At 36.0% G+C, this 15,384-nt stretch overlaps 1 protein-coding gene across 11 annotated transcripts in view; it reads right to left on the bottom strand.

Moving 5' to 3' along the window:
- The window catches only part of BICD1 (BICD cargo adaptor 1), a 221,608-nt gene that overhangs the window by 25,126 nt on the left and 181,098 nt on the right, over positions 1–15,384 (bottom strand). For 4 of the 11 annotated variants that reach the window (XM_032349943.1, XM_032349945.1, XM_032349946.1 and 1 more), the window contains exons 6-7: positions 13,786–13,937; positions 10,925–11,132 (exon numbers count right to left, since the gene is read on the bottom strand). In XM_032349943.1, the coding sequence (XP_032205834.1) occupies positions 10,925–11,132; positions 13,786–13,937 (360 nt within the window). Of the gene's footprint in view, positions 1–1,534; positions 6,626–9,648; positions 9,843–10,814; positions 11,133–13,785; positions 13,938–15,384 lie in introns of those variants that run through there. The other 7 variants (XM_032349937.1, XM_032349938.1, XM_032349941.1 and 4 more) reach the window with 5 other exon arrangements.

Genomic DNA, 15,384 nt, shown 5'->3' with positions numbered 1-15,384 from the left:
AGGGAGAGGTACCAGCTACCTACCAGAACTGAGACCTGAAACTCTTTTTTGCATAAGGGGCTTTGGGATATGAAGGCAAAGTGATGCCAATGGTAGACAGTTGTAGCACTGGACACCCACGAAGGACACCAAAGATCCTAAGGGTTAGGTGCTATAGGTATTGTAATTAACAGCACGTGGGCAGAATAAAGGCTGTTCTCTGACTTGATGTCCTCTGGGGAGCATACATAGGTAGAAAGCAGGGAGAGAACATGAGCGATTTCTTATTTTGGTATTTGGACTAGTTTGTCATTAGGGGACAGAGACTGATCACTTCAGTGAGTCTGAAGCAGAGCTATTGGTCTAAAACCAATCCTAGAGGTGTGTCTCTTTCATGTTTTCTATTTCCCTATTGATATTTGTAGTGAGCCAGAAAGTGTCATTTGGGCAGAATCAGGAGAGGAAGGCGGTTATTGGCTGGAATGTCCTGAGTCTTCTGTATGTCTCAGCTCATCTGTGCCGTGCACCCCCGCCCTGCCCCCCGCTGGGGCCACTCCAGACTCAGCCACCTTCTGGAGGCCTCTGTCTCTACACACCATATGTTTGGACTCTGGAGGACACAAGTATGCCCTGACCACTGTTGCCCTGAATAGGTAATACATATATATATACACACACACACAAATCCTGTATTTTTTTTCACTTAATGGATATATTAGGGGAAGATTTTAGTTTTTTCCTTGAAGAATTTAATAAGAAAATTTCAATTTCCATGGGATTAATATTAATAAAACTCAAAAGACTTTCAAACTACATAGTTACACTAAAATCGTCAACATGGATTGAAAAATATTATCTAATATAATATAGACATTCCGGCTGCAACGTTGGATCCCTTCAGTAATCCTTCCATCATCACTTATTTGACTTACAATGCTCAGGGTTTGAATATGGAATCTTTTAAGAAAATTTAAGTTCTGGTTAGTAAACCCGACAAAGGAAGGAGTAGGAATCAAAAACAAAAATAAAAAATAAGTAAAAATGCTGACAGAGCTGTAGTCATCAGATGTTCCTTAATCACTGCATTATTAACTGAGTGGAATCAGTTTGTACCATGAAATTATTTACTTAGTATTATCTTTATCATCTCTGTTATCCTGGACAAAAGGAAATACATGAGACCCACCTGGAAAGTGGTGGTTTTTGGTCCCCTTATGGTGTCCCCTTTGTGTTTTTCGTCCCCTTATGGTGTCATTAAATTTTGCCATTTAAAATGGCCAGGATGCATTATAAATATTTTCAAAGTACTCCTTACTTAAAATAAATAAAAACGGACTTTTTATAAGCTTGACTACACTGATTTTTAAAAAATTAAGTTGTTATTATTTCAAGAATATTTAAGACACATGGTTTCTTAGGGTGTACCTAAACAATAGGAATTAATTATAATACTGACAAAGAGACCTAGTAACAAATAAGAAAGATGTATAAAGAAGAGTATACAAACATTTACTATGTACCTACTTAAAGAGCATTGCCACCAAATCTCCAAACTGCAACCAAAAACATATGGCCCAGTATTTCATTTCCAAAGAAAACCTAAATATGTGCCATCTTAACTCTTATTTAAAATTAGATGTGTGTAAAATTTCAGGTTTCTGTGCAGAAATTATATCTAGTAAAGCCACCGGTGAGTAAGAAGGCCTAGAACTATACTGTCCAATAGAGTAGCTACTAGCCACACCTGGCTATTGAGCCCTTGAAATATCGCTAGTTCAAATTGAGATGCATTCTAAGTGCAAAATGTATGCTGAATTTCAAAGACTAAGAAGAACAGAACATAAAATATCTCAATAGTTGCTTCTATTGATTGCATATTGCAATGATAATATTATGGGTACATTGTATTAAGTAAAATATTACTAAAATTAAGTTCATGTGTTTCTTTCTACTTTTTCTCATATGGCTACTAGATTTAAATTACATATCTGGTTCACATTATCTTTCTATTGAATAGCTCTGGTCTAGAAAGTGAAACATTCTTTTGGTGGCCATTTTATTGTTTGGCAAGAAATATTTCTATTCTACACTTGAAAACGTTTCAAGCTTTCATAAAGGGTTCAAGTATCTTCCTTGTCCTCTATAACATCCAGTTAAAAATAAACAGAAAGATGAAGCTGATATAAAGAAAGCCAAGATATATTAAGTGAAAATAATAGCATGCAGAACAATGTTTCTGGTTGTACCAATTTTAATACATATATAATCAGCAGTTGTGATTATATATGTACACATTTTTATATATTCACCTATACATATAGAGAATGTTCCTGGAAGGACACAAGCAGTAGGCTGGGAGAGAGCTACTTTCTATTTTACAATCTTTATACCCTTTGAACTTTGAACCATCATTATCTATTGAAAATACTTTAAAACTATTTTTAAAACATAAAAAAAAAGTAAAAAATGAGGAAAGCCATATTTATATGTAACCTTTTACTGCATATTACATGGATATTTTCTTATAATTGTCTTGATTTTTAGGCACCCATATATAAAAACAACCAACTAAAGAAACTTCAGTAATATATTATATATACACATATACATATGTATATACATATGTATTGTATATATAATATATATATATAATATTACACACATACACACAGACATACACACTGCCTAAACTGAATGATAAGAGAAGTGAATAACTGACTTGGGAAGTTCCCAAATTCAATTCTTATGGAGAATTTATTATATCACCTACATTAAATCACATCTGAAATAACTATTAGAAAATCTACATGTATAGGTGGTAAACCACAGTAAAGCCATATCTTTTGAGATACTGTAGAAAATTTGGGCTAATTACTAATTATCCACCCAACTGAGGGCCTACTATGTGCCAGGTACAGTGCAGGACCTGAAGATTAAAAGATCAAGGAGCAAGGTTCCTGCTCAAAAGCTTACAGATTCATAGGGGAATGTGATTTAAGACACTCCATCTGTAGTTAGGCAAAGAGGAGGAGGTAGGTAATTCTACCTGGTGAATATAAGAGATCAGAAAAGTCTTTATAACTTATGTACACAGTAGTAAAATTGGTATATATGATACATATAGGTTAAAGACTTTGTAAGAGAAAATAACAGGGGAAGAAATCTTAAAATTCTAAAATATCTTTATATGAAACTAGTTATCTGGATGAAAATAAAAACATTCAGCTAAGTTAGAGAATATCAGGTATTTATCTATACAAAGCAAATCTGGAACTATTGGGGAAAAATGAAATACATTTTTCAGGTTTCTGGGTATTTTTCACTTGGGTATCTGTCATCACAGAGACAGATGGAATCTAATTAAGACCTCTCATCTCATGTCATTCTTAATATTGTACATTCCAACTCAAGATCATCCTATAATAAACGATTTCCTAGAAAAATAGAACTGTTCCTTGAAAAAAATACTGAATAGAAATATGAAGGTATTGCACATTTCCACTATAAAATGAATCATGAGTACCCCCAGAAAAAGAAAAATACTCCTGCAGCATACACGATACACTAAAATTTGGACATTCGAACCCACTTCTAATTGTATATTACATTGGGGCTAGACAGAAACATGTATATTTCAGCATGTGGTTGGTGATTTTCTGAATTAATATTTTCGATTTAACTTCTGTCAGATAACAAACTAAAGGCAACATGCTCTAGCATCAGAAAATGCCCAAGCCTTCCTCTGCAGAGAAGAACTCTACAGAAGCTATGTTAAGAGAAAATATAGGCCTAAAAGATGGCTATTTCAAGGGCTGAATCCTGCAGGGGCAGAAAAAAGCATAGTGATTTGGGGAAGGGGAGCTCACAAAAATGGAGAAGAAGCCTCTAGAGAAAAAAATATACCTTAGGCGGGGGAAAAAACCACCACTGAGGCTATCTGTTAGTTCAGGAAGTCAGTTCAAATAGCATTCACTGAGCTCCTTCTACATACAAAATGTGGGAGGATGAAGCAGACAGGCAGTTAGAGGAGGTGGTGTGTGCACAGGACACACTGGCTCTCAGGTATGGTTGGACTTCTCTCCATTCAGACACATGTCCACATTCACACTCCTCCCCGTTTTGATTTTGAGTCTCCACCATCTCTCATCTGCACATTTCATGAGTCTTCATACCTATTTCTTTATCGTAGGTGTTAGCCACATCTAATCCATTCTCCACCTTGTTGTCAGGGCAATTTAATATAATGAAAACCTGGACTTATTCTTTAAAGAGTCAACTATGCCCATGAAGTAAAGTCCAACCTATGAACCCGGCTGTCTGTTTGTCTGTCTTTCCAGTGTCACTTCCCAACACTCCCAAGTCCCCCTTCAATTTCTAGTCCCGAAGCTCGTGGCCTTTGCAAAAGCTGCCCTTTCCCAGAAGGCTCTTCACATTACCCACACCTGCATTCCTACTGTCCACCATTAAGGTTTAGTCAACTTTCACTACCAGAGCTCACTGTTCTTTTGGGCGAATGCTCTTAACCACCCCAACTCCTCTTTTATTTTGGGAACATCTATTAACACCAGTACTTATTGGAAGCACAGGGATGACGTTTCACTTAAATAACATATTATATTAAAAGCCAAAAAAAGTGCCTGACACATAGTGGTAGCTCAATACATTCTGTTAAAATTTGATGAATGAGTGAATGAGCAAATGAGTTAAAGAAAGAAATGTGGGTTTGGTACACATTTAAGAACATCAACTACAATATAAAAAACAGACAAATGTTGTTTGAATATAGTGAAATGTAAAGGCAATTTTCACTCATGAACATGCTTGTGTCTGTTGACTACACATTTAAAAGGGTGATTACATATCTAAGGTTAACACATTTCTGTGAGCTACTTTAAACATTGACAAAATTTAAAATATCATACAAAATTTTCAGATTTCAAAACAATACCATTCTCTCACACTAGTTCAGTAACGGTGTCAGAGAAAGAGAAGGAAAGGGAGTAGTAGGGAGGGGCAGTGGGAATTGAAATGATGGGGGAAAGCAAAACATCTAAAAGGGAAAAAACTCCTACATGGAAAAAAGAGTGTGAAGAGCAAATTGCTTAGGCTGTAACTTCAAGAAGAGTTCAAACTTGCTTTTTAAGTTTGAGATTTCTTGTTTATCCTGTTGCAATATTGTGATTTAGAAGAAAGATTTGTTTGGTTTTCATTCACATTTCCTGGCTCATAGCCCTCAAAACCCTTGGAATTTCCTAAGTGTTGAGAGTGACAAAGGTGTCCCCAGTTATTTTAATAAAGTGACATTCCACCTAAGAATGGGGGCTGATTGCCAGGAGAATCAAGAAAACAATCCATGTGACTAGAGGGCTGGAACATTTAGTCCTACCACCTAACCTCTGCGAAGGGGAGAGAGGCTGGAGGTTGAATCAATCACCAACGGCCAATGATTTAATCAATAATGCCTATGTAATGATACCTCCACAAAACCCCAAAAGGACTGAATTGGTGAATGCCTGGAGATCCGGGGAGAGTGGTGTGCTCTGGGAGAGAACATGGAACTCCAAGTTCCTTCATTATACCTTGCCTTACACATCTCTTCCACCTGGCTATCTCTGAGTTATATCCTTTTATAATAAATTAGTAATCTGGTAGGTAACATGTTTCTCTGATTTCTGTGAGCTGCTCTAGCAAACTGACTGAAGTTGAGGAGGGGATCACGGGAACTCTGATTTACAGTCAGTTGGTTAGAAATACAGGTAACAACATAAACTTGTGACTGGTCTCTCAAGCGGGGGGCAAGGGGTGGGGGGCGTTGTCACCGGAACCTCTAATCCATAGCCAGTTGGTCAGAAGCACAGTAATAACTTGGGCTTTCAACTGGTGTCTGAAAAGGGGGAGGGGCAGTCTTGTGGAACTGAGCCCTAACAGGCGAAATCTAATGTTATTTCGCTGTAGACAGTGTCAGAACTCAGTTGAATTGCAGCACACCCTGCTGGTGTCTGAGAATTGCTTGTTGGAGTTGGGAAGCCTCCACACAGACACACATACTCTCAGTGCAGTTGGGTTTGGGAACTTCATTTAACTGTGCAGATCACATAATCAAGTCTTTACTATAGAAATAACATCTCTTGCCTATAAATTACATGGATCCTCTTTCACATATTCTGGTAGGTTGAGTTTAATTATTGATGAATTGGTAAGATTTTATTATTATTATTATATAAGTAATATTCCACAGCTACTTGTATGATAAATACTATGAAACAAAGTGATTTTGTGAAGATGTACCACCTGCTGCCTGACTGCCTCACTGGTGACAGCAGGGTCCTTTTTGACTCAGATTCATCAAGGCTGGGAGCAATATGGGGGAGAACACTGGAGTTTGTATGCTAAGATAAGGACTAAGTCAGCAACAAGAAAGTCAATAAACAGAAATTCTGGAATTTGGGGGGGGGGGTGAAGCAGCAGAAACAGCCAGAGTCAAAGGCAAAAGCCAGAATTTTCCTCCACAAGGTTGTATTAATGTTGCAAATCAATTAGTACAAAACAACCTTTTAATTTTGAAAATCAATGCCCCATCCCAGAGTTGATTCTTCAGAAATTGAGAAATTGTGGCTTGAAGAAGATGGGGTTTTCTGCTGACCATCTCATAGAAAAACAATCTATTTGAAAATATCCCTTATACATGGTAGATAATATTTTATGCTTTGTGCTTAAAATTTTTTTAAAAGATTTTATTTATTTATTTGACAGAGGGAGAGAGATCACAAGTAGGCAGAGAGGCAGGCAGAGAGAGAGAGGGGGGAAGCAGGCTCCCCGCTGAGCAGAGAGCCGATGTGGGGCTTGATCCCAGGACCCCAGCTGGGATCATGACCTGAGCTGAAGGCAGAGGCTAAACCCACTGAGCCACCCAGATGCCCCGTGCTTAAATTTTTAAGTGAAATTTAAATCTGTCATAATTCCTCAAGAAAGCATTCAAAAAATTTAAACTCTTTGTATTTCTACTGCAATGATTCAATTAATTTAATTACTTCAATGGTTCTCAATAGAAAACCCAATTAGAGTAATAATAACCACCTACAAAGATATATTAAAAATACCTTTCAGAAAACTTACCCAAAAACATTCTAATAAATTAACAGGGAATTATCCTTTTAAAAAATGATGAATGGATATTGTTACTAGCTAACAGATTCTATAATTATCAGTAACTTATATTAAATTCATGAATAAAAATCTATTTATTTATTTAAAAATCTGTTACTTCTCATGGGTTTAAAATATTTCTTACAGAGAACATAGGACTGCATCTATTTGGCATATCCCCTTCTCAGCTTATTGAACAGATTTTATACAGTAAAAGCACCATAAATAATATTTAATATGTCTTATCCTATGGAGTTCAGTCTACAAAAAATAATATACACTGTTTAATAATACAAATACTTTTAGAAGCTACAAGTTTTTGATGTAGCTAATTAGTCACTTCCTATAGCAACTGATTTAACCAAAACTTTTTAGAAGCTGTTGCTCAGTTGATTAAAAATTTATTAAGAACAAATCCGGTTGGACCCACAGTATATAACTAAAAACTCCTTAGGCTATAATAACAGCTTTACTTCCTCCCCCTGTCATTATTGTAACTTCAAATAAATGGTTAAAAATGTAAAATTTGTTAGTATGCTACATTGTCATTAAAATGATTTTCTGGCCTCGTGATGATTCTGAATGCCATGTTCTTTATATATCTAATCTTATATATAATGATAATTTCTAAGGCCAATGGCTTTTCTAGTTATTCAAAACTAAGAATGTAAGACAACATAATGGTGCTTTCATTCACATATGGTAGGAAGCCTTAAGAGTTGCAAGTTGTGCATGGTGTGCAAGAAGTCTTAGAAAGATTCAGAATGTATGAAAACAGGAAAAATGTTTTGTGAGACTGTTGGTATACGGATATATTCTTTTTGACAGGAATGTCAAAATGGAGCAAAAAACACAGATGTTTGTAATTTTAACCCAATGATGCTGCTCAAGAAAAACTGAACCAATGAGAAGTTGACTGCATGAGGCTATTTCCAGCAGCACTGCATAAAATAACAAATAATGAAAAACTATCCAGCGGTTAACAAGAGAAGAAGTACTGATTAAAGTGAAAACATCTGAAATAAAATTTATGATACAACAACCTTTAAAAATAAAAATAGACTAGGCAGTAAATACAGAAAAGTTTACAATATAATGTTAATGGTTTTGACAATGTAATGACAATGACATAAATACATATTAATGTAAATAAGGATCGAGTGATCATATACAAAATGAAAATAGTTATTATTTATTAATTTTTAATCTTACTGATATGTCACTTTTAAATTAAAATACCATAGGGTTATTTATTGACCACAAGATTTCTTTTCTAAGTTCGAGTAGGTAGTGCTACTAAAGTCAGTTGGAACACTAAAACAACTGGTGGGTTTTATTCAAGTGTCCTGATGAATTATAACTACTTTGGTGATTTATAGATACTCCAAAGTACCTTCCAAAGGGGTCTGAAATAAAAGGAAATGAGTTATGAAAGTAAGAACGTCCAGCAGCGTTCTTGCTTTTTTTTCTTTTCTCTCCTTTCTTTTCTTTTCTTTTCTTTTCTTTCTTTCTTTCTTTCTTTCTTTCTTTCTTTCTTTCTTTCTTTCTTTGTGTACATTTTGGCTGTTAGCTCTCTGAACTCATTATCACTACTTATTCACTCAAACATTCTTAGAATGTAGAGTATGTGCTGCAAATTTCCACACCACACCTTTTAAGTCCAATCAGTAGACTGATTTACAAATCAGATATGGAAAGTATTAGAGATCCAAAGGCTGAGGTTTCCAAAAAGGAATTAAGGTAAAAATTGAAGTAAATGAGGTAAGGTGATAAAATCAAAGTGAATTAAAAAACAAAATTTGGTGGCAAACTCAAAGGCTATACAGTAGGGTCAAGAAGACAAAACAGGGCAGTGGTCTGGGTATCCGTACTCAGTTACATTTTCAACAAGCTCTTCATAGGAAAAATTTTTGAAAAAGAGAAAGAAAAATGCAAAACAGTGAAGCTAAACATAAAATGTGAGCATATTGGTAAGCACAAATCAATAAGGGCTTGGAAACTATAAGAATGTTATACTAAGGTGTAAATGTTCCTGAGGAGCAAAATCTGAAGAGGATTTTACTTCTATTTTCTCTATGGTGACAGAGGAGACATTCTGAGTGACTACAAAAGGAGAAGAGCCCTAAAGGCTTTATAAAGATGGTTCCCTTTACTGAAATTACCTTAAAAATTATCAGAACAAAATGGCAAAATTTGATCAGGATGGAATCCCTATGAGCTACCGAATTGCAAATAGGACCCAGGGCTGTGCTCTGCATTACACCTGATGCTAGGTTCCCTTGACATGTCCCATTCCTTCCAACTCTCATTTTCCATCGTTGGCTGTTAAAAGGAATGCTTGTCTAGCTGAGTAGAGGAGGAAACAGGATGCTAACTGTAAAGGTGTTTTTACGTTAGCTGTAGGAATTCACCCGTCATTAAAGTCGGACTCCGATGGGTGCGTACGAGTGGCTGGGAGGAAGGGGAGAGTTGTCTATCCAGCTAACCATCTGCATCACATGCACCCAAGGAAAAAATGTTTACCTGGTGGAGCCACGGTTAACCTTTTTTCCTTGCTGAGCCGGTGCCCTTGGATGAATTCATTCATGGAAGGGGGGCCCTTCAGAAGAAATGATTCTGTGGAGGTGGGATCAGGGGGAACTCTTAATAAATTCTGTAGGTAGGTAGCCCCTGAAGTCCTGGGACGGCTCTGATCACAAAGGGAAGGTGAAAATTGTCTTGCAGGAGATCCAAGAAAATACATATAGGAAACAAAAAAGTTTTACTTTAATTACCTTTCAAAGCCTCACCAGTGACAACATTATTTATACTGGCATTTAATTTTTTTTAACATGTAAATCAAGATTTTTTGCTAAGTGCTTAGTTTCCATAACAGGATACAACCCTGTTTGGAAACTGTATTGGATACTGGAAAAGAAATTTATTATAGTTAGTCAGTTTGAATCGCAAATAGAAAATATTGATATTCTTTGATTCTTTACTGAAAGTTCCTAAAATAAAAATTTTACCATTAACTGATAATACAGGGTAAGTAATTCAACATCCAGGACTCTGTAAAAAGGTCACAAAATTAAGCCACTAAAAACCTTGCAAATGAGTTCTTGAGCAACATTCACATACCAAATGAAAAGGCACAAAAACCTGGTTTTAAGAAAAAGACTATACATATTCCATTCCATTTTAAGTCAGGAGAGACGTCTCCTTTTAGTCAGTGGTAATACAGACAAAAATTTCTCTAAGAGAACGGATTCATATTCTTGCCCCATTAAAGAGAAGCTGGTAAATAGCACCATTACCAGAGGTACAGTAACTTTTAAATGTCACGTAAAACATGTAAAACGTAGCTCCATTCTTAATATCCACCTTTTATCTAGCAATTTTTAGGTTGGAGGTAAGGGAGAGGCATAATTATGCATACAAGGAACAGGAAAATGTTGACAGATACTCGAAAATTATATTATGGTTAATCAAGAGGTGGGGTATGGAAGGACAGAAAGGAATAAATCAACACAATTATCAAAAGGTTTTGATTTGGAAAAACCAACATTAGCAAGGCCCGTTGATACACCCACTCCCAGTTTTTCTCCTCCTTCCCTTCCTCCATCCTCCACAATAAGAGCACATTAATTTTTGCAGTTAACTAAAAATCTGGCCTCTGCACCATACTATGAAGATCGCTGCATGCATACCTTTTCCTCTGAGTGCCACTGCTGACCCGAATGTTGGGTGTCTGTGGGCCCTGACTATGCAGGAGGTAAGTGTCTATGGTGGGCACGGTGACTGATGCCTCCCCACTTACTTTAGGGCTGCCGATCTTGCTCTTTCCAAGTTTGCCTTTGCTGCGTCGGGACTGCTCATGGTCAAACTCTAAGTCCTCCAGCCGCTGGGTCAGGGCGAGTTTTTGCTGGATAGCCATTCGTAACAAAGTGTTTAGAGTCTTCTTCTCATCTTCTGCGGCTGCTAACTGTCTCTGCATCTCATCCAACTGTGTGACGTATTCATCACATCTAGAACCCAAACAAATCTCAGTGAAAATCTCAGTGAAATTAAATGGTGAACTTACGCAGAACAGTAACAAATTTTCCTGGAATTTAGATATGGAATACTGGTCTTCCCTGAGCAGAATGGAGGTAAGCTATGGCAGAGGAAACTAGATATAGTAACTGATGGTTCATCTCTACAATGGAATACATATAGACACTCTTAGTAGAGGACATCTTAAACCCCAAAGACAGAGTTCCTGTGGAGGCTGCCACGGGCGTCAGAAGAATGAGCAGTAAAGTCTCGGGTAATGTTCACTGCTCCTTAGATGTGTTACAATAGCTTCTTCTATAGCATAACACTGTAATCTTTGGAGGAATGTGACAAGTTTGTTATAGAGCAGGCTTGTAGCGTGCAAAAGAATAATAATGTTTATAAAGAAAATGCTCATTTCCTTCTTTATCTGTATCTATGGGTTTTATTTTGAGTACAGATTGCAGCTGCACTGCTTTCAATATGGCAGATCTGCCTGAATTAGAAACTTGAATATTTTCAAAGCTTTCTCAACCCGTGATAAAGCAATAGATGTCAAAGAAAACCAAGATTTGCATGGAGTTTGATACAGAGATAGCAGGCTGTCAGGAATCTCTTTATTCAGATTTGATACTCATGCTACAGCAGAAAGAAAAGCTCAGCGATCTTTTTCCCCAACAAAAGTAAAACGTAAGCACATAAACATTTGGAAGGAAAAACTAATCACATAATTATTCAGAGATTTTTTTTTCCTGAGTTTACTTCCCCACTAAGAAAAATAACAAATATTCTTCATGTACCAGTTGAGACTTAATGACTTGATGGAGGTATCTAAAATCTGCTATACAAACTTTGAAATTAACACAAGCCTTGCAGCATTTTAAAGAAAAAACAGATTCTAGTGAAAGAAGTTGAGATCCAGGCCAGTGCTTTTTTTTTTTTTTTTTTTTTTAAAGTTAAATCTCAAGGAGCAGTAGGGATACCATAACAAAGATTAAGTCTTAGTAAAATAGAAGGTGGATTTCAGGACCTTGGGTTTATTTTAATTGCTCAGATAAACAATATTTTTAAAAATACTACAGAGAAACGCAATTATGATACATAAAAATACGGTGTGAAAATGCACTATTTGGGAGAAATAATGCTTATATAAGCTAGATTTAGACATAAATGTCCCCTTAGAAAGTTTTGATTTCTTTTTAAAAGAACGTACATATACTACACGTAATGCTGACTGATGTCATTCATCAAAGAGGGGAGCACTGAGTATCATCCCCCTTCTCTATCTTGCCCTCTACAGTGGCCAGAGGTGTATATATATCCTACTCCTTGAACTCTCCCAGGCTCAGACCCAGAAGTCAGTTTCTTCAGGTTCCCTGCATCCCTGTGATCCACAGGCACTCAGCCTTCTCACAGCCATCACTAAGAGAATCAATCACAAAGTATGAGCTTGAAACTTTTCTCTTTATATACAAGGGAGCTGGACAAACTCCGGGGCTCCTATAAAAACCAGGACTTTTTTTTACACTTATATCAGCTACATTCAAGTTAATTACTGAATCTCCAAATAAAGCCACAGTTATGCTTTGTGAATTTTGTACCCTGTTTGTATCTTATAAGATACGTGACTGGTATTGTTTTGGTACTGAACTGTGACAGCAAAAAAAAAAAAAAAAAAAAATGGATGGCAAAATCTTTGAAAAGCTCATAATTTTAATGGGGCACCTGGGTGGCTCAGTCTGGTTAAATATGGACTGTTGATTTTGGCTCAGGTCATGATCTCAGGGCCATGATTGAGCCCCAAGTCTAGGCTCTCCCCTGAGCATGGAGCCTTCTTAAGATTCTTCCTTTCCCTCTGCTCTTTCCCTTCACACACGCTCTCTTGCTTTCTCTCTCTGTCTCTCTCTCTCTCTCAAAACAAATAAATAAACAAATTCTTATTAAGAAAAGAAAAAAGGAAATTTCAGGATTTCAAAACATTTGAATCAATATTTGAAACCGTCTTATCATGATTAATCACTTCAAGTTTAAAAGCAAAGTACAGAACCAATGAATTGTGATAATGAAACTGGTGGGGGGAGGGAGTCACTAATATCTGCCTAATTAATTAGCTGGGCAATGTGAAAATTTTATTGATAAACACAATTACATTTTAGAAATTCTAATTTAATTCGGTGTACTAAAGTTTCAGTAACTAGCTGATATAATGGATACTGATATTCGCTGTGGAGCTTTCTCACACAATACTAATGATAAGCACTTTTATGTCCTTTAGTCACAGAAATAAATTTCAGTGGTAAAAATATAGCACTTAGCTATTTTAGGAAATATGTTCCCCCCCCTTATCGGAAGCTTTTGGGGGAGGGGTCTAAATCTTTTTGGCACATAAGCTCTAGGAAAAATATCTATTGCATTAATTTAAAAATTCTTCTGTGTAAAAAATTGCTTGATCCACTGTGCCCAGTAGAGGGCTCTGGAAAACAGGGCAAAACATTTTGTCTCAGATTTCTCCTCGGGGAATGTCAAGTGATTTCTTCACACCTTACCTTCTTGGATGGCACACCAAACAACACTCAAGAGATACATATGAATTTTAAAGTCTTTTCACCACCTATTGCACCTAATCTTGGAAGAAGAAAATATTACCTTGTTGCAAACATTGCTCTCAGGGATGAGAAAGTCGCTGCATCTTCTTTCAAAGCCTTCAGTTCATTCCTAAGCTTCGTCATCGTTTCGGTCACCATTGCTTTCTCATTTTCGTATTTGTTCTTGAGATTAGCTAGTGCCACCTCAGCTGTCTGAAGCAGAAAATTCACAGTGCTTATGGTTTTCATATCAGGAAAACCGATCATACAGACTTATCCTTGCTGGGTCTATTACTTTCTTTCATAAAGAGAAAGTGAAATTGACTTGGTTATTTTATCTATCTATTATCTATCTATCTATCTATCTATCTATCTATCTATCTATCTATCTATACTTTAACATAGTTAAAGTGCCCTGAAAGCCAGCTGTGAACCAGAGTCAGTATCAGGAGCTAAGGAAATGATAGTAATTCAATAGATAGTTGATGCAGATGCTTGAAAGTGTAATTTTTCAGACAGAAAGGGAATTGAACTGAAACTTTATACAAGAAGGATTTTATTAAGGAGAAGGTAGTGAAGAAGCATAGTCCAATTGAAATATAATAGAATGCAAATATTCTTGTGTCATTTGTGCTCTGTGGGCCTAAAAGACACAGGCCATTGCAATTTATAGCATGGGTATATGACTAACTATAAATCCACATTACATGTTTAAGGAAAAGAATTAACAAAGAACCAAGTACTTCCTATCTTGGCCTATAATTTCAAAACAAAAAACTATAGTCTAATTTAATTCTTCACAATCTCCATAAAAGCAGAAATTTCAAAATGTTGAATGAATTAAAATACTTGTTTGAACTTGGAATTTGGGCATTTCTGAATCTTGGAATTAACAGTATTTCAAGTTGAGAACTAGCTGACACATAGTAAGAAGAAAAATGTGGACTGAATCAATGCATGAAATCAATGTATGTTTAGGGATTACCTGTTTGATGCATAGTACATCGCAAATATATACATATATGTGTATATATATACACATATATGTATATATATGTATATACACACACACACACAACTGGAAGCATACTATTTTTACAAAGTGTTAACCACAGCTTTTCAGAGTGTGTAGAAATAGTCAATACTAATGAAAAAGTCCATTACTAATTTTAAAAAAATCTATTACTAATGGGATTTCTTAAGAAGACTATCCTGGTTTTTAACATTTCTTTTTGTGCTTGAAATGGACAGCCTCAACTTTCTTATGCAAAGTGCCAACTTCTATAGAGACAAGTGGATTCTTTTTAAAATTAAAACAATGTTGGGATAGGGTAGTTTGTTAATGTTTTGATTCCAGAGTAGTTTCTCATGAGTTTTAATTGAATCTCAGACTCAGATTAAAATGAGAATTTACTCATAAAATATTTTGGTATGTTCTGTAGTGCTACAGCTCAGTGGACTCTTCAGAAATATTATGGATTCAGAAAATTATCCAGAATGCAGAAATTGACCTGGGGGAAAAATGGACGTTGTTTAGTTTTTTAAAAATCTATACACATATTTACTTCAGAAAGGCCATTAACTCTGAAAGTCATGAAAATGTTGACGGATAAATCATGTAGGAGCCCCATGGTCAGTCATCTAAGGGTTGGAGAGGAGG

This window comes from Mustela erminea, chromosome 6 (assembly GCF_009829155.1).
Source record: "Mustela erminea isolate mMusErm1 chromosome 6, mMusErm1.Pri, whole genome shotgun sequence".
Taxonomy (NCBI): Eukaryota; Metazoa; Chordata; class Mammalia; order Carnivora; family Mustelidae; genus Mustela; species Mustela erminea.
Note: the sequence above shows the minus strand (reverse complement) of the source record. Positions and strands in the feature narration are given on the sequence as shown.